Source organism: Acanthopagrus latus, chromosome 6 (genome assembly GCF_904848185.1).
Source record: "Acanthopagrus latus isolate v.2019 chromosome 6, fAcaLat1.1, whole genome shotgun sequence".
Classification (NCBI taxonomy): Eukaryota; Metazoa; Chordata; class Actinopteri; order Spariformes; family Sparidae; genus Acanthopagrus; species Acanthopagrus latus.
The window spans coordinates 13,391,775-13,410,915 of NC_051044.1; the positions used below are offsets into that span (position 1 = coordinate 13,391,775).

At 40.9% G+C, this 19,141-nt stretch overlaps 1 protein-coding gene across 3 annotated transcripts in view; it reads right to left on the reverse strand.

The window, feature by feature from the left end:
• The window catches only part of pax7a (paired box 7a), a 46,965-nt gene extending 28,927 nt beyond the window's left edge, over nucleotides 1–18,038 (reverse strand). For 2 of the 3 annotated variants that reach the window (XM_037101162.1, XM_037101164.1), the window contains exons 1-4: nucleotides 17,943–18,038; nucleotides 16,347–16,582; nucleotides 15,415–15,559; nucleotides 14,858–14,986 (exon numbers count right to left, since the gene is read on the reverse strand). In XM_037101162.1, coding sequence (XP_036957057.1) covers nucleotides 14,858–14,986; nucleotides 15,415–15,559; nucleotides 16,347–16,582; nucleotides 17,943–18,030 — 598 coding nt within the window. In that variant the 5' untranslated portion in view covers nucleotides 18,031–18,038. The remainder of the gene's footprint in view (nucleotides 1–14,857; nucleotides 14,987–15,414; nucleotides 15,560–16,346; nucleotides 16,583–17,942) is intronic. The other variant, XM_037101163.1, reaches the window with a different exon arrangement.
• Between the last annotated feature and the right edge of the window lie 1,103 nt (nucleotides 18,039–19,141).

The following is a 19,141-nucleotide window of genomic DNA, read 5'->3' on the forward strand; positions in this document are numbered from 1 at the left end:
TTTTAAAAAAAATGAAACACTATTTGTGCAAATGTGGAATGAGCATAAAAGAAATTGCTCCCTAAAATCAGAAATCAATGACTTCTTTATTAGAAAACACTGTGCGGCGGTGCAGGGGGTCAGGTGGTTTTATCCCTCCTCTCACCTGTGAGCAGCATTAGCCTGAAGTTAAGTAGCGCTCATCTTCAGTCAGGCTGTCTCTGATATCATAACCCGTGGCCTCAATATCAGCCATACCTTTGCAAACTATCCAAGACAGAGGGACAAAAACAGACAGGGCTTTGGCAGTGCAGCATTAGCTCATAATGGCTCATTTTGAAAAGCATATTAGTTCCAGCATAATTACAATCAGGCCTCACGCTCTGTGTTTTGCAGGCATTCACAGGACCAGCCTCTGAGCACCGAGTCACACCAGTTGACTGTGACTGACAGCAGATTTAGTTTAAAATGCTGTTTTTTCCTCCCTCTTTTTTTCCCACAGGACAAAAATAACACCGCGTCTTTTCTCCCTATTTATGTTGACTTGTTTATTTTGTGCCTACCTTTTGTCGTAGTTGATACTGCAATTATACTTTTTGTCAGTCAGAGGGGGTGAATATCAAAAGGCCTAATTATGCAAACAGGCCTATGATAAGAGGCATCTGCCTGAGATGGGATCTGCTATCTCTGACATGCATCTGTCTCTGTGCTGTCTTTGGGGCTCCAGGCCTGCATATAAACAGCCCTGCCTGTCCCCAGGACTGCATACGATTCAACCACCAACACTGGAGTGGAGGGATGTTTCGGGGGCGGGGGGGATCGTGCTGCAACATCAAATAACTAACAACTTCCCAATTTGCATTTCTCTGAGAATGGCGCGGCATCTCCGTTTAATGCACTTGCCTGTTCATCCCAAAGGGGTTGCCAAGTTAAGGGAGGCATGTGATTCAAGGCATTTACCGAAGGATGTATCTGAGATAGGAACCTTATGTGAATACAAGATAGACGACAGCGATAACCAGAATGGTTTAAAGACAAATTCTCTATGAATAATCTCTTCCTGTAGTTATCTCCCTGTGAGTGAAAAACAAAAACAAAACTGTAAGTAAAGTGAGCGCAGCCTCAGTGCCGTTCGGGTTCAGTTATATATATATTCGATTAAAATATTCAGATCGACATACCAAACAATCATATGTGGCGAAATCAAGTTAGCTGTTTACTCGGTTTCGTAACATGCCAAAATGCATCATCAATTTCCTCTGGTTGTCAGTGACCTTCTCTGGGCCGTAATTTGACATTTAGCTGAAATTGAATCTGGATGAGATGTGTAACTATACATAAGGAGATTAAAACTGCGCCGTCTATCTAAAATAAAATCATTCTCAGCTCACCTTTATGGACAGATGTCATTGGATGCAGCTTTGTCTCATGCCTATCATGTCAATTACCAGTTTATGGCAGGTGGTTGAGGGGCCAAGGGCACTTGTTTCAAGTGGTCAGTTAGGAAGCGTGAGACAGCAGAAGGGAACTGTGCTCTTAAATGTGCAATATTTTGTAATTACTTTTAAACACAAGAAGAAGTAGCTTCTAAAACAGACAAAAAAAAAGTAAAAAGAAAAAGTCGCCTCTCTGCACCCTCACTCTCACTGCCGGTGTCAGAGTGTTTAGGCTCTTTTACATCGACATTCCACAGGAAAATTCCAATACTTTTCTTCCCTTGTCTCTCGGACAGAATCACATTCTTTAGAAAAGGAGTAGGGGGCTTGAAAAAGAGGAGAAAAAGGCAAAGGAGGAAGAAAGATGGGAGGCTCTATAATCTTTGGCTCTCACAACAAACAATTAGCCCCCTTTTCTCTGTTTGAGGTGGGGAGAAAGTGGGAGAGAAGACGGAGGGAGGGGTGAGGGGGGGCATGCAAGAGAAAGCGGAGGAGACAGAGAGGGAGAAGCAGCGAGAGCGATGCTCTTTTATGGCTCTTGTCATATGGATGAAGGCGCGGCGCGTCCATGAGAGCGCACGCTCACCTTCAACAACAGGGCGTCCACTGGGCCTCCCGGCCTTTTCAGCCCGGAGAGACGAGCTCCTCAGGGGGCCATTAGAGCATGAATAGGGGCCTGACAGCCCTGTGCAGCTCCGCAGGGCATCCATAAACGCTGACATATTGACTCCCCATGCCTCTGCGCTGCCTGAGTGTGAAAGCGTGAAGGGCTTGAGGGGTGGGATTCTTTTTCTTTAATAAACTACTGACTAAAACTAGGATATTAAAGACAATACGAATGTTTGTTTTCAACTCTGACATATTCTTTGAGTCCACATGATGCAAGTACTTGTTCTCCGGAGCATTGCTTAGTTTTTATTCTAATACACAAAAATCTGTTTTGAAAGACTTTTGTACTTCTAACATTGCAAATATGTCAGATACTATATAAATGAAATCTAACGTACTAATTTATTATATATTTTCCTGCTTCTTTAAAAAGAATCAGGATTATAAAGGCTCGAACAGGGTCACATAAAGACTTCATAGGACACAAAATGCGAACCTTGCTAAGAAGAATGTTGCCACCACTCACTTCCCCACTACTCTGAGCTTTAGCACCAGGTTTCCTCCTCTGCCGAGCAGAATGTCACCGCCTGAGCTCAAGTCTTTGCTAATTGAGGTCACAGCGAAAGTAATGAAATTAACAGAGAGCACAAGAAAGTAAAAAGGAGCCCATGGGGGTCTCTGCCAAATGGCACTGGAGCCAGCGCCTCGGTCCCCCAGCAAAAAGCTCTAAAAAACCTACGCAGGAAATCAAACAGTAACGTCTCAGGGCTATGAGCCGAGGTCTCCTGGAGGAACAAATCATTTTCTCAACAAAGCCAAAGAGAGATTACTGGGCACAGTATAGGAATGCACAGCGGACATTTTTATGCGCCCAAGGGAAGTTTCCTAATTTTCTGGACAAGGCTAGGCAGCAAATATTGTGGAAAAGTTTGTGTGATATAGAGGACACCAGGAAGGGAAGAAGAAGAGTTGTGAAGAATGATGGAAACTTAAAAAAAACCTCAGGATTGAAAAGCTAAAGAAAAATACAAATATCAAATGAATGGGCTGTAAAACTCAGGTTCTTTTTTATAGATAACATTGCCTTTTCCCTACACAGCCATATGTTTGAACATTACTTTATTCCTGCACATACCGACACTGAGCTGTCTCCCGTTCGATAAATAAAATCAGCATAGGTGGCTTTGAAATCTCAGAAAAAATGGCTCCATAATCTTTATACACAAAGCAAGCATATTTGCAAAAATGCTATTATACTCGGCAGTGTTATTATACACTGAGTAAACAAACTGTTCCCAAAGAGTTCCCTTTATGTTCCAACAATTTAATGAATGTTTCCTGTGAAGAGCTTTTTTTTTTTCTGGGCGCAGTGAAAGCATCACAGTGCTTGGCATTAATTTCTGAGATCCCTCCATATTGAGGGGTTGTAATGTGGCACAGTGGCAAAGCTTTTTATACTGAGACTACATATTCCCCAAGGAGAGAATGACTGACGATGCAGAAATAAGCCCATTAGTTGAAAATAGGGGACAACATTTGAAGTTGTTATTTTGTCGGGCAAGGACAGGAGCTCCACCCCACTGTTTGGACAACCGCTTACACATTTTAACTTGTTGGGGAAAAAAACACATTTCTGATTCGCAACACTCGGGGAACATGTTTATTGTCTTTGTGGCTATGAAAAAAAAGAGAAAAGAAAAGAAAAGAAAAACACACGCACAATTAAAACAAATGAATATTTCAGTGTTGAAGCAGATCAAGAGCATAAAATGTGAAATGTTCTGGCCCTAAGTAGCATAGGCTAATGGCGATTTTTAAACTAGCAGACCATGGTCAATGTTTCTCATTCATCACTGAGGGAGAGCACGGGCGCACTGTGCTAAACGTAATTACTGTTGCACATTATGTGGGCTATTCCTGTATTATAATAAAATTAGCCAGAAATGCTTTTTGTCTTTTCTAATGCAGCGCCATGGTAACCAGTGGACGGTCATAATGCAACACAGTGTCCCGATCTGTGCCAGCTGTCAGAGTTTGACAACCTTAGGTGGCACGGCGAATTGGGGGAAACTACATTTCTTTCAATAAATTATGTGGCTCTGACCTGCTCATCCATTGCACAATTTAACATGGGCATGATAATGTCCTGATGCACTGTACACTCATTTCTTTTTTTTTTTTGTGATCCTTCAGCGTTATTGTTTGGCAGAATAACAATGGTTTAATCACCAAGACGAAGGTCCCGCTTATTATTACACTGCCCATCTTAACATGTCCCTCAGATTATCTCAGACAGGCAGGAAATTCAATTGCACTATAGTTTATTCTATATTCCTCAGGCTGCCGAGAAAAAGGCTTTAACGTAACATTTTAAATGCTGTCAGAACACAATGGATCGTTTTGATGGCAGAACCGCAAGAATAAATTTACTACAATGATAATCAAGCTTTGTAATTAATACAGAAGTGAAACAAATGCAAAATTAAATTTGAAATATATACATATACACACACACACACACACACACACACACACACACACACACACACACACACACACGAACGAAATCAGTTTGTAAAAGCAGACGTACACAGGATGAGAATTGTTCTGATTTCTCTGCTGGAGTATTTGGTGGAATTGGAAAACACATCTGCACGCCAGTATTTGTCTCCAGACTGATAAGGAACTACACAAATACACTGAAGAATTACTGGTGGACCTTTCATGAATTAGCCAGCCTTTGTCGCCATTTGACATTATCTGTCAGATGGAAACAACAAATTTATGTTGTTTGGTAGTTAACTTATTAGGCAAAATAACGACGATTTATGAGATTACACGGTTAATTAAATACTCCGCAAACTGTCTGTCCCCTTTGGCAATTCACCTAGTCGAGATGAAAACAAAAAACGACTCAACATGAAATTTCATGGCCTTTGGGAGAAATTCTGATCAGTCTGTGTTTTGAGGGCTTGTTCTCTATGTTAAGCCATGAATGCTCCAAATCATTTTATTGCTTGTTAACGTGCTTATTGGTGCTTTCTGACAACAGGCAACACTGTCAGCGGAGGTCACGAGGTCAGTTAATTACGCTTGTTATTTGCAGCAAAACGGTGCATGTGCAGGACAACCACACTGCGAGGTTTGTTTTAGCAGATGTTACCTGAATTGAACTGTTTCTTTTTTCTTTCTTTCTTTCTCTCTTTCTTTCTTTCTAGGAGCCAGGAGGAAAGACGTCCCGGATCTCAAAGCAATTAAATGAGATTTCTGTCTGATAACTATAGTTTTTTTTTCCCATTAAAAACCTTTGAAACTAATCTCCCCCGCTGAGAACACTTGTCTCTCCTTGTGGCATGGCTAGGAATCAGCAGTGAGAGATAAATAAATGGCCTTTAAAAAACATTGGCCCTCTTGTCAAGACACATATCCACTTGAGAGCAGCGACAGTCCACATGTCAACTCATTCCCTTCCCATTTCCTCTGCTCTCTTTGCAAACGACACTCCTGTCTAATGAGGTAGACGAGGGGCTGCAATCCCACAGGGGCCGAGCAGAGCTCTGTCATCCCTGAGTGTTGTTTTCCCTCTGGACAGCCCGGTCCACTATCAAAGGTAATACTCACCAATCAGGATTCATTACAACACCAAATCTATGAATGAACTGCCCACCGCAAGCGAAACTAACACAGAACTGCCCGGGAGAAGAAATAGGCCTCCCAGGGACCCCCCTCCAAACTAAATTGGATTGCCAATACGGCCCACAGACGTTTGCGAAGTCGAGAAAAACAATGGAGCAGAAAATAAATACTCCAAAGCCACAATGATGACTCCACTTGGTAAACTAACACAGTATTGATCGTCTTCTTCTTTTTTTGTTTGTTTAGAAAAGCCTCATCCCTGCTAATAGCTGTCTCAGAGTGTAATCTCTCCCTTGTCCTCCCCCTCCTCTCCTCCTCCTCACATTCCCTATTATGTGGCTCCTTTCAGCGCGCCTCAAATAGTTTAGGTTCAGTGTCGCACTGGGGTACGGGGCATGGGACTGGGGACCAATTGTTTGCTAATGTTGACACCTGCCAGAGCAGGCTTGGCCTATTTGGGGCCCGCCAAGCTGCAAACTGGATGCTCCCCCTCTTTAGCGAGATTAAGTGTGGGTTGCTGGGGTCACAAATCACTGGACTCCCTCTGATGTTGTGAGGCACAGAGCCAGAGACTGAGAGGACTAAAAGAGAAAGCTGGAGAGGGAGGGACAGAGGAGGGAAGAGGGATAAAGAGTGACAGTCTATTGTTTACTGAAAAGGAGGGGAATAATGTATCTTCTTGAGTGCGCGTAACCAGTGTGCCCCATTGAAAAAAAAAAAAAAAAAAAAAAAAAATCAAAAGTGAAGCCACGTCGCCAAAGCAGCACAACAGTTTTTCTTTTTGGGGGCGCATGAATGATCTGGAATATTTGAAAGCTTTTTTTTTTTTTTGGTCAGAAATTCAGCATTAACAGGAAAGACCGATTGTCACACTCGCCACCTAACAGCTTGTGCAATTTGCACACTCATAAAATACAGCGGGGGAAACGAGGATGCGTCTGCTTCTGTGATGATTCACAGGACAGACTTTCTCTGCTCAAATTTCCCCACACATGAAGCCGATAAAATGACCTCTGCTCTTCGGGAATAAATAAAACATGAAAGCATATCATACGGTCGCTTCCGCGGGCAGAAGAAGAAGTAAGGAAGTAAGAAAGTGATCGTTTACTCAAACAAATCCATCTTCTTTTCGAAAGTTTGTTTAAGCGCACAGATAGTGCGAAAGCCCAGGGGGAGAACCAGCGTGGCCATGACAGACAGCGCCCAGCTCCTCCTCCTCTTCCTCCTCCTCCTCCTCCTCCTCCCGTCCTTTGCAGATGTACATTAATGCAAAAGAAGGCAGAGATCTGAGCTGCAGCAGAAGCACCCTCTCTCCCTTTAAAACTGCTGCTGTCCAGCCTGATCGTGTCAGTTTGAAGGCCCCTATTCAAAAGTATTCATGCATCTGCCTTTGAGGCACAATAGCAGCTAGTTTATAAACTGTCTGCCCAGGCACCCAAAGGCTTTAGTTCTTATTGTTTTCGGCCCCTTAATAAACTTTTTGGAGGAGTTCATCAACTTGCCTGAATAGCCCATGCAGCAAGTCTCAAGACAGAAAATAACAGAAGGGCCTTTTCTCCTCCCTCTTCTTTCTCTCGTCCTTTTCTAGTGGCTGTTCGTCTAACAATGGTGAGAGTAGGCTGTCAGACATCACAGGGCTTTTTTTGTACCAATACAAGGAGAAAAAAAAAGTATTCAATAAAAGGAGAATGCGGCCTCTCGAAATGGGGATCGAAGACGATTGTGTTTTTCTCACTCTCGCAGAGAAGGTACAGACTCGACTGACTCAAGCAGCGCAATAAGTTCCAACGTTGCTTATAAAATTAAGACAGAACATGTTTAAGCACCTTTTTGCTGCAACAATAACATGATATATTGCAGAAACTGTGGATAGAAATATTTGGATTAAAATTTCAAATACCCGTGTTTGAATTCCCCGATTAAAATATGCACGAGAGAGAGAAAACCAAGCAAACTGAGATTGTTTTTCTTTTTTCCTGTATCTGCTCATTCAAACGTGGCCTGACACCTGTTAGACAGGCAGCAGCACAGAAGTGATGGGCTGCAATAAAATGTAATTTTGGCTGTAAGCCATTAATCCACTGTTATACCTTTAAACTCTGTGGAGGAAAAAAAAATCAAAAATTAGCCAAACTTAAAAGTCTTTAATAGATGTCGGCTGTAATTAATTTCATACCTAATTAAAAACGAGCCCCATACGGTCCATTGCAGGATGGCCTGTTTAGCCCGCTGGATGGCCATAATTGAAGTAATAGCAGAATAAAAAAAAAAAAGAAAAAAAAAGAGGGGGGCCTGCTTAGAAAATAAAAGCCCGCAGCGGTCCAATTCAACAACTTCACCATCCCAACTACCCCCCCTCCACCCCTCCATCCCTCCACCATCTGACCCAAAAAGGCCTTATTGGCTGCCCCGGACCAACCACCTACTGTTTCCCACCGATGCACTCCGCGCGTTTTAACACCCTAATTAGATGTGACAAGTTCAACGAGCTGGTTTTTCGGAGGAGGAAAAGCTGGTCAGGTTATGATTTCCGAGTCACACTCGCAGGGGAATCTCCGGACAGCTGATTCCTGTCAGCCTCATTCATCTTCTTCCAGCCAATTAAACACTGGCGCTAACAAAGCGGCGGCAGTTTACGGCGGGGGGGAAATTCATTTAGACGCCTAAATTGGGAATGTAAATGTTTGGTGAGGCATTGTTCAGCAGGCCAGGGACACTGAAACACTAACACAGTAGTAGTAGTAGTAGTAGTAGTAGTAGTAGTAGTAATAATAATAATAATAATGATAATAATAATAATGGGACAAAATACAAAAAAATGACTCTTGACTGAAGACTTATTAAATTGCAAAATACTAGTAGTCTGTAATTCAAGCATAGTTTGTGCTGATGTTGATGATGGAGCTGTTGTTAAAAAAAAAAAAAAAAGGCCACACACATGCACAGACAGAGAGAGAGAGAGAGAGAGAGAGAGAGAGAGAGAGAGAGAGAGAGAGAGAGAGCTGAATCTGTCAGTGCAATAAAATGTCTTTGCCTCTATTTCAACAACAGCAAAAAAAAAAACACACACACACAAACACACACACACACACCATCAAATTACCAGCACACACCACAAAATGTACTGACCTCTGGAAAACATTACGAGATCAGAGGAAGCTGATGTTTATAAAACGACATTAGGCATTTTTAAAAAAAGATTTAAAAAATAAACCCGAGCCACCCATAACATTCGAAAATGAATTACACCAGCCACACAAATCAAATAAAGTGAACCAGCTGTTAAAGAGTAAATACTGGATACAAAAAGTACAATGTTGTGTCACTATTACTCCACCTGTTGACATGAGAAGCGTGTGTGAGAGAGGGAGAGAGACAGAGAGGGGATGGAGTTGAGCTTAAGCAAAGAAAAAGATTTTTTTTTTTTTTTTAAAAAAGCACAAAAAAAGAAAGAAGGGGGAGATGAAAAACTGAGATTTCTCTATTTATTTTGGACCGCAGCCCTGCAGGCACACGGCGCTCGGATTCCCGGAGCCCCAGAGTGAAAATTGGCGGAATAAAACACAGACAGAAATGAGAGACGCGCTGAAGCACCCTACTGTTGTGACAGGATACCTGGAGGGCAACGCTTCCTCTTTAATTTGTCTCGTATGGTTTGAGACCCCCAACCAGACACTCAATCCTCAGAGTCTGCGTAAGCCTACTGAATTTAATTCTCGATGGTGGAAATTATATGCTATAATTAAATATCGTATCATTTCAAAAAAAAGAGAAGGGAAAAAAAAACTAACTTGGTGGCATGAAGGCATCTTATCAACTCGGTCTCCGTCGTTGTTATCACGTTAATAGTAACAACATCTAAAAAAACGGGGGGGGGCCTATCAGCATTTTGTAGGCAGTAAAATCGCAGGGCTAAACAAAAGGGCACCTATGGGCTTACAGCTTATGTTACAATATTTTTTTTTTTCCTGAGCAGGAAATGTTAACCTTGAAATGCTACTATCTGCGCCTAACAATGTGTGATCATAACCCCATAAATGAGGGGAGAAATTGAATCCTTTTAAGTTATTAAGCAGGAAAGGATTATAAACTCGTCTTTATAAATGAGCTAGAAATCCCCATGTCTTCCTCTGTACACTTTTTAAATTTCCCACAAGAAAGCTGGAGAGGAAAGATTGCCCCTTTTCAAGAGCCCCACAAGAGATGGAAAAACCATTTTTGTGCCCAGATAGGGAGTCATCCCCACATGGTAAGCGCCACTTTAATTAATAGACAGCCTTGAGAGGTATCACTGTCAGCCTGGATAATGGTGGCAGAGCCCTGTGTTTGTGCTTCCATGAATATTTCTGATGTGATCAAAGTCAAATGCCAGCACAGAATGAATTTAAGCCTACTCCATTTTTTTTTTTTTTTTTTTTTTTTTTTTTAGCCTAATGCTGCCGACACTTAAAGCTCCTGACACTGAAATGTCTCTCCAGTATGGGCTCTGGTAGGCCTACAAGCTTAAACTGCGCTCCTTTAAAAAATTGATGCATTACTCATTACTCATAAGCAATGGGCTTCATGTTATTATGTTGCACGGTCGGCTCGTGTTACCTTGCTGGAACCAATAGGCTAATTTGTTACACTCGGCAGACACTCGTCGCCGTAAAATATCGCGATATGTCATTAACAACAAATTAAACCACCGTGTTTTCTTTTCTTCTTAAAAAAAATAGATGCATAAAAAAGGAAAATGTCACCAATTTTATATGGTGGAGATGTTTGGGCTACACACGGATGTCTCTCGTCTTAAGTAAAGGAAGCATTGTCATAAAACGACAGTGAGAGTTGATGGAGATAAAAAATAAAACAAAAAAAACAAACCTTTTTTAATACAAATTCTGTCTGGAGGTAAACATGTCCTCAACAGTTATGATCTTTGCCCATTTCTGAAGTTAAAATTAAAACTTGTTACACCACTTCCGGCATAGGAAGTGAGCAGTTAGCCATTAGGAGCGTTACCTAGCAACCACTAGCTAAGCTAACTGCTATTCAAGCTAGCTAACGTGCTCAACAGCTATTTAGCCTACCCATTTAATGTGTTATTAATTATTGACAGACATATTATTGAGTACTGGATAAAGGCTGTAAGATACTCAATGACATGTAAATCCTGCTACTTACACATTAAATTCATAAGAAAAATACTACAGGCAGACTAGCATAGTCTATGTTAGCTTAGCTAGCTCGCAGCCTTTGTGAGACAGATAATTAAACATGGCCTGATATATTGTAAGCTAAACAAAAAAATCCTAAAATTCAGAGATCATAGGAGCAGAAGTTTTGAAAACTAAAATATTTAAACCAACTTGACTATATATCTTAAATATAGCCCATATTTTAACATTTAATGTCAGAGTGTCCTAAAATTAGCCCACTGTTTAGCCTAGCCTACTTTTTAATAGGCCATTGCGGATTAAATTAAGCTAAAAATTAGATATATTTGAGTGGGAAAAGGAAGAAAATGCTTTTTAATTTTAGCAAAAACTAACTAGCCTACTTTTATGGATTGTATTAATTTAGATCTACTGCAAATGGGCAACAACCTGTTATATTATTATTATTATTATTATTATTATTATTATTATTATTATTATTATTATTATTATTATTATTATTATTGTGGTGTCTTTCAGCTCCTGCCCCCTTTATAAGAAATGTAGGCCTACCGATGTAAATTCCAGTGAAATGTGGCTTGAGTGGCTGCGGGGACAGGGGAGGTTAATCCGAGTTTAATGCAGTGAAGCACAGCGCAGGGTCTGGGCTATGATGGGTATGTTATCTCTGCCCAACATTTGGGTCTCCCTCAATTTCCACCCAGCCAAATAGCTGCGAGAAAGTGCAGATGGAGTCACTCTCAATGCCTGAGGAAAAAACGTTATTAATAGCTAAATAACTTCCCCATACTTTCACTGAATCTCTCTCACACACTGTTCCAGATGGATTTGTTTGAAGTGGTCTCTCGCTTCATTCCCCTGTCCTTCTCATTCAGCACGGCTTTAGACCCGAAATATAGCTACATTATATTACCATACACTTAGAGACTGGGTGTGTGTGCGTGCGCGCGAAATTGTCTGTCTGTGTGTGTGTGTGTGTGTTGGAGGGAGTGTGCGTCGTGCATGCGTGTGTGTTTGTGGCGCGCAGAGCATCGAGGGGGCAGCTTTTCACACCATCCGCCACCATAGTCCGGGTCTGTCGTTAATCACAGCAGAAATGATTCTTTTTGTGTTTCTTTGTTTGTGTAGGAAAACACGCGGCTGTACCTGGGAGTGGAGGGTCAGCCTGGCCCCTTGACGCACGACGTGAATTAACAAACATTTACAGGTAACTTTCGGAGCACGCACTGAGACAGAAATGTTAAAAAAGAAATTTAAAAAAAGATTTGTGTCACAAGTTACGCCTTATATTCCCCACAATAAAGATAACGTGTCACTTAATATAACCTCCTCTCAGCTAAATCCTGACCTGGATCTTTGGTCTGTCTGACTCTCTGACACCTCTCTGCTGCTCTGTCACTTCCCCTCCCTGACGCGCGGAAATAATCCCACCTGGCATCTATTTAATTAGTTTGAGGACCTCAGGTAATCCTGCGATTTGCTGAAGTGTCCATCGCCTGTCTCCACCTCGTCTGACGGACAGGTTGGTTGTGTTAGTGTGGCAGATGGACGCCGGACAGTTGATCCACCTCTCTCTCTTTCTGAGCGGTGTGGCGCAAAACAAAGGGGATGCCCAAGTTTTTCTGTTTTTTTTTTTTGTTTTTTTTGGTTTTGTTTTTTTTGGGGTTTTTTTTTTTGCACAGATGTAGTGCAACCTTTACCCCGTTTTTTTTTCTCTCGAGCGCAATTAAACTTTGGCACAGATTTTAACAGCCGTACATGACCATGAAAGCGCACATCCTGGACAGGACAGAGGCTGGACCCAAGATCTCCGCTCGGTGATCAACAGACGATTAACAACGATCTGAATAAAAAGAAAAGGGCCAATCGAGCAGCGTGGAAAGGTGGAGCTATTTTGGGTGCATGCACTGAGTTTTAGTCGGTTTGGCTTCCTCGGAAATAACCCCATGCGACAAAATATAAACATATTTATAAAAAATGACAATGCTGTAATAAGGTTAGCAGTTTAAATACACGTTTAATAAAGCTAGATTAGAGCCGGGATAAATCCGTGATGTAACCTCTGAGAAAATCAAATACGCAGGCCTAATAAACAAATAGATAAATAAATAAAGTCTTAAAATCTGGATAAGTAAACGGGGGAAAAAAAATCTCATGAATTTTGTGCCCAGGGCGAGCCACTGTGAGCTCCGCTCTGAGATGAAAGTGAAAAGAAATAAAAGGCTCTATTTAATCTGCTTTAAAACCCCTCTCCACATAAGGGCTGTGCTTCAAACTCGGAGAGTGAGGGGCTGATTGGGGATAAATACATTTCTTACCATGCCTGCGAGCTATTACACCCGGCACGAACACAGCCACCTATTCAGCAACCATCGTTTCCAGTGCTTACTCTAATAAGTATTAACATTATTAGATGCCATCCGGATGCCGGTAGTCTAAACTGCATTACGCATAGAGGGGTGCGTCTCTTTTTATAGCAACGTAATTGCGTCCCAATTTAAAAACACAAGCCGAGCAGAGAGAAGAAAAAAAAAATAGAAGCAGGAACATTGTGTGGATATTTTGCACTAACAGTAGACAGTCGATAATGAAAGTCAAACTATCGCATTACGCACAAGACGTGTCCTCAGTTTTACGCGGCTGGGTTGTGCGTAACGAGCTGACGCTCCTTAGAAAACCTTGGTCATTTACCGCCAGCAGGGTTTACAGACCGTCTACATGGACACCGGAGATATTTGAAACAAAATTGTGACATTTTTCTCATAACATTAACGCGTGGTGTGACAGAAAAAGGGACCGTTTTCACGCTATCAACTGATTCTTCTCCAACGGGCCATTATATAAAATTACAAAACTATCTACCAGCGGGGCGTACTGAATAATTCATCTCCTTTTATGTCTCTCCTTGCCCTTTGTCCAAACTTTTCTCTCTCTTTTTACCCGGTTTTTGAATGAGAATGGGACGGGCCCATACTCTCCTTTTCGCTGCCCTGCTTTCCAGGATTTGCTTTTGTACCTCGGACTCCTCACTTTAGAAAAGCGTCAATGGAGGGGAGGTTTCAGCTCGTGAAGTTCATCTTCAAGTTTGAAAAATTTCTGGCAGTGTCTTTTTTGAAGGAAAAAAAAGGGGGGGATGCTTTTGTGAACTCTTATCTAAACCCCCTTTCACTCATGTTTGATCGTCAAAAAAAGGGGCCAACCTTTATGTCGTTTGGAGCCTGAGCATTTTTTTAAAATAAATATAAAGAACAGCACTTAAATAAAAAAAATAAAATAAAATAAAATAAAAAAACATGTTAGAAAAGTCAGAAGTCTGTCCTTTAAAAATGTCAAACGAGTCTTCTTATACTCCAAATAACGTAGCAGAAGAAAAATCTCACATTCGCATGTAAATACCATATTCATGCATTTTTTTAAAAAAATATGTAAAATACGCCACAAAAATTCAACATACCACAGAAAACACCAACACACTTTAATGCATTATAAGCTCGTGAATACTACTTACAAACACTGACAATAGCTGCATCAAAGCTTTATTTTCCCCTCCTCGCAGCATTACTAATAGAGCAAATAATAATATGAACACTGATTTCCACTTTAACTGACAAGTGGTGAAATGTCAGTGAACTGACATCGATTGTGAAATGGGTCAACTGTCAGCTGTCGTTTAGAGGTCGTTAAATGAGTGAATGAATGAGGAGGAATTCGCCACACAAATTAATTTTCTGCAGTTAAATACCTTCTGCCAAGGCTCTCATAAATAATTGAGTGAATGAACAACTGCTGGCTCGGAGTTAAAAGCAGGAATAAATTCTCTGCGTTTAGCTGCAGCTCGGGCTGTGGGACAATTTCCCAAGAGGACGTAAAGTAGGAAGTCTATTTAAAACAATTACTTCCTGCTTACATGGGCTACAGTTTACATTGCATAATAATAATAATAATAATAATAATAATAATAATAATAATAATAATAATAATAATAATTTGATGTTTCAGACAAATACAAAAAGGGCCATATTTCTGCTGTTAACTTACATTTATCACCGAGGATGCCATCGATGCTATGCTTTGTTTTCTTTTCTCCATCTTCATCCTTCTTATCACAGTCATCCTCGTCATCTTTTTTGCCAAATCGGGCCCTCAAAACGCGGCTGATGGAGCTCACTAATGGCAACAAAAAGGTAAATGGGTGATTAGCCCTAAAACCCATAAAAGAACCATAGTAATCCTATCATACATTTTTTTTTTTTTTTTTTTTAGGATACAAAAAAAAAAATAGCACAGGAAAAAAGTTTAAATGTTGAAAATAAAATTAATTAAAAGGAGCAGCATTAGACTATAAATGCAACAATATAAGAAAATAATAGTAATAAATAAAATAACTAAAAGCACTGAATGTAAATTTCCCCCAACAGGGTGACTGTATTCTGGGTCAAACAGCTGTAGGTGTGCTGCTTCCTGCTACACTCAGGACATGTTATTATCTTTAACTGAGGGGTCTCAAAAAAAACATGTTGGATTCAAAGTGATGTGAACAAGTGATGCTGCGGTGTTCGCTCGTAATAAAGAAAAAAAAAAGAAGTGCAGCTTACCAGATGAAGCCTCACCTGAAGGAACCGTGCTTCTGTCGCACACCCCGTCCTTCAGCAGCTTATCCCGGATCTCCCAGCTGAACATACCCGGGTTTTCTCTCTTGTACTCCTCGATCCGTTTCTCCACGTCTGGAGTTGCCACCTGCTTTAGGTTGGAAGTGGCGCGAAGGGCAGGGTGGGGGGGGAGAAAGACAAAACACAGGAGAAGGTTTCAGATTTTAGCTGAAATTGAAGGGGGACAAATGATCCGAACATGCAGAATAAAAACTGAACATCGAAAACAAAATGTGTGTTTATTTTTTTTTTTTTAAAAAGAAAATATCACATGACAGTAAACGGCACATACATGACATATTTTAACGCCAACGTGTCTTCATGTAATATTCATATGTGTGAGTGTGATTTATCTATAATAACAAAATACTGTAATGCAATGATACTGTTATTGAAGTTGAATAAATGTTTACAACACTGTATAAACCATCTCACTGCGCACCACAGACAAAAACACATAACGTGAGAGGAATTGATTATTTAAATTTCACATTTTTAGGTACATCTTTTCGTGATTTTTGTGATCGATTTTGTAAATTATTGGACAAAAAAAGCTGCAACCATGTTACAGGTGGGCAGCAGTGGAGATGTAATTACGGTTTTAGGGGACACAAGACACTTGTCAGAGAATTATTATTATTATTATTATTATTATTATTATTATTATTATTATTATTATTATATTCAGACATCCAAAGACTTCCATACAGAGGGGATCAACCATATTTTTCGTCTTCACCAGTCTCTTACAACAAACACAACATCAGCCCGAAGCTCAATCAGGTGTCATGCACCTCGTGACGCCACACACACACACACACACACACACGCAGAGGCACGCACTCACGCACACAGATCGGTTCATGGATCCCACTCACCCTGGGCTTGCTGCCTCCGATGGCCCCCGGACGGATCGAGCCGGTCTCTTGGTACCGGCAGAGGATCTTGGAGACGCAACCGTGAGAAACTCGCAGTTGTCGCGAGATTACGCAGGGTCGGATGCCGTGGTGGGCCATCTCCACTATCTTGTGTCGGATGTGATTTGGCAGGGGCCTCCCGTTGATGAACACGCCGCCAAGCTGGTTCACCCTACCCTGGCCCAGAGGGGTGGATACTGCGCCACAATAAACAACAAAAGTCTCAAAAACAACAAATCAACAACAACAACAACAACAGCAGCAGCAGCAGCTCCCTACAGCTTTAAAATGTCCAGGCTTACAGATGAAGCTAATTCAGCCTGAGTTGTAGTCAAACAGCGGGGCTTGTTTGCTGTGTTACTGACTTCTAATGGCACGCAGTTTACGCACATTATCATATTAGACATTTTCAAGAGAGCGCCGTGCCAGAAATGCACCGAGCGTCTGTCTGGCTGACAGGATGCATCCGAGGCCACTTCACGATCCAATTTCACATTCAAGAGACACTAAAGAGGGCGACACTTCCCACCTTGATTATTCCTAGTCATGCTGTACAAATATTGATGTGATCCTTTGAGTCGTCTCTTTGCTGTGTGTATTATTGCCATTTCCAGCAGCAGGACACTTGAGCAAATCCCGCAGCTCGAGTTACTTGCGGGCTACGTGGTTTTTGCACATTTCAGTCCAGGCCACTTGAGCACGAACCGGGGGCGTAATGGGAAAACAGTTTCCATAAATGCATGCAAATACAAAGCGATCTTTTTTTTCTTTTGCCCATATGTTCAGACGACTCGTGAGGGGGCATGGATTTTTTTTTTTTTCAATAAATTACCAATTAGATTGCTTTTTTTCCCCCTTGTTGTGTAAGTTAGGACTCGTTCTTCAAATTGAACTAAAAGGGAGAAAAAAAGCGTCTGGTTATTCTGTCATCTGTGATATTGCGACCGTGAATTATTATCTGCAATTTTAAGGCCACAGAATACTTCAAAAATGTAACACTTACAATTTTTTGTAGTTTTTTTTTTTAAATGCAATTTCTCTGTTATTTAAAAGTTAAAGCATAATGCAAATGCATACAATAAAAAATAAGAGTAGTTATTAATACAAATATTTCAATTATTATTATTATTATAATTATTATTATTATTATCATTATTGTTTATTTTTGGTCTAAACTAAAATTACTTACAAATGAATGCAGGCTGGACACATACATTCGTGAATGACGACGTCATGTCAGGCTGCATCAATGCTCGTGATTATTAAGTATATTTGTATATTGATGGCCCATGTTCTCCTGCAGCGGGACCCGGCTTGTTATCTCTAATCATCACTGACTGGAGGTCGTTTTTCTTCACCCACCTTTTTATTTCCCAGCATGTCGCCGGTAACAAACTGTGTGCTCGGTGCGCCTATCACGCTATACGAGCTGACAGAGCGCAGCGCTGACGACTTTTTGTCACAGCACAACTTCCAACACCAAACACATGTTGTCGTCGCTCTTTCTCTCTCTCTCTCTCTCTCTTTTCTCTCTCTCTCTCTCTCTCTCTCTCTTACCTTCCAGGGGGAAGCCGGTTCTTGGGTAGTTCTGGCCCGGCGCTGGGCGCACCATCCGAGGCACAGTTCCTGGTAAAGTAGCCATCATCGAGCCACTCGGACGAAAAAAAAAAAAAAAAAAAAAAAAAAAAAACACACTACGGACTTGAACCTGCTGCTCTAACAAAAAGTCCAAGACAACAACAACAACGATAAAAATATCTATACAAATATATAGATTAAAAAAAAAAAAGAAAAAAAGAAAAACACCCGGAATGTCTTCAGAAATGCAGATGCTGCTCACAGATGCTGCTGTCAAATCCCAATCCCAGGCGGAGAAACTGGACGGAGCCCTTCTTCCACCGGGGGAGAAATAAAAGTGATGCTCTCCTTCTGGTGCGACAAAACCAAGAATAAAGAATCAAATCAGCTCAGCTGCACGTGGAATAAAAAAAAAAAACATCTGCAAAACAGAGCACTTGAAGTTATGTGTGTGTGTGCCTGTGTCTGTGTGTGTTTGTGTGCTGTGGAGAAAAAAAAATGCACTGTTATTCTTTTTTCCCTTGGTGTAGTTTGGGTTCAGTATAATGTCTGCCGGCTGGCTGGAAGTAGTTTAAGTGGCCAACTTTCGTGCATGTCGTAGGAGGAGACAGCCGAGCGCTCCCATAGGCTCGCTGGCCTTTCTTTTATGGATGAAAGAGAGTGGGTTTATCCAGGAGCGGGCCGACCAATCAGAGCCGCACATTCCACTTTTAATTCATTGCTGCCTCCCTCATATAAGACTCCATACAGCAAAAAGATGTTATTACACCTAAATGTTATTCTAAATGTTTGTCTTTTTCCAAAGTGCGTCTGCTTCTCATGACAGCCCAGCTGTTCAAACCTGTGGACTATATTAATGCTTTTTAAAATAATCATTCTTCTGTTGTTCTTTTTCCTTTCTTTCTTTCTTTCTTTCTTTCTTTCTTTGATTGATCAGAAGGAGCTCAATTTGAGAAGAATGTAAACAAATAAATGAATATGAAACTGGAAAAATAAACTGGAAATAAGAAAGCCTTAAGTTTGAAGCAAAATTTATTATTTAAAAATCAAAAATAACATAAAACACAATGTCGAGTTGTGAAGAATAGCAAATTGTTCATATTCTCTGCAGATAAATAATAACATTCAGATTAAAATGTCATTTTCATTTGATAAGTACATGGATTCATTGACCAACA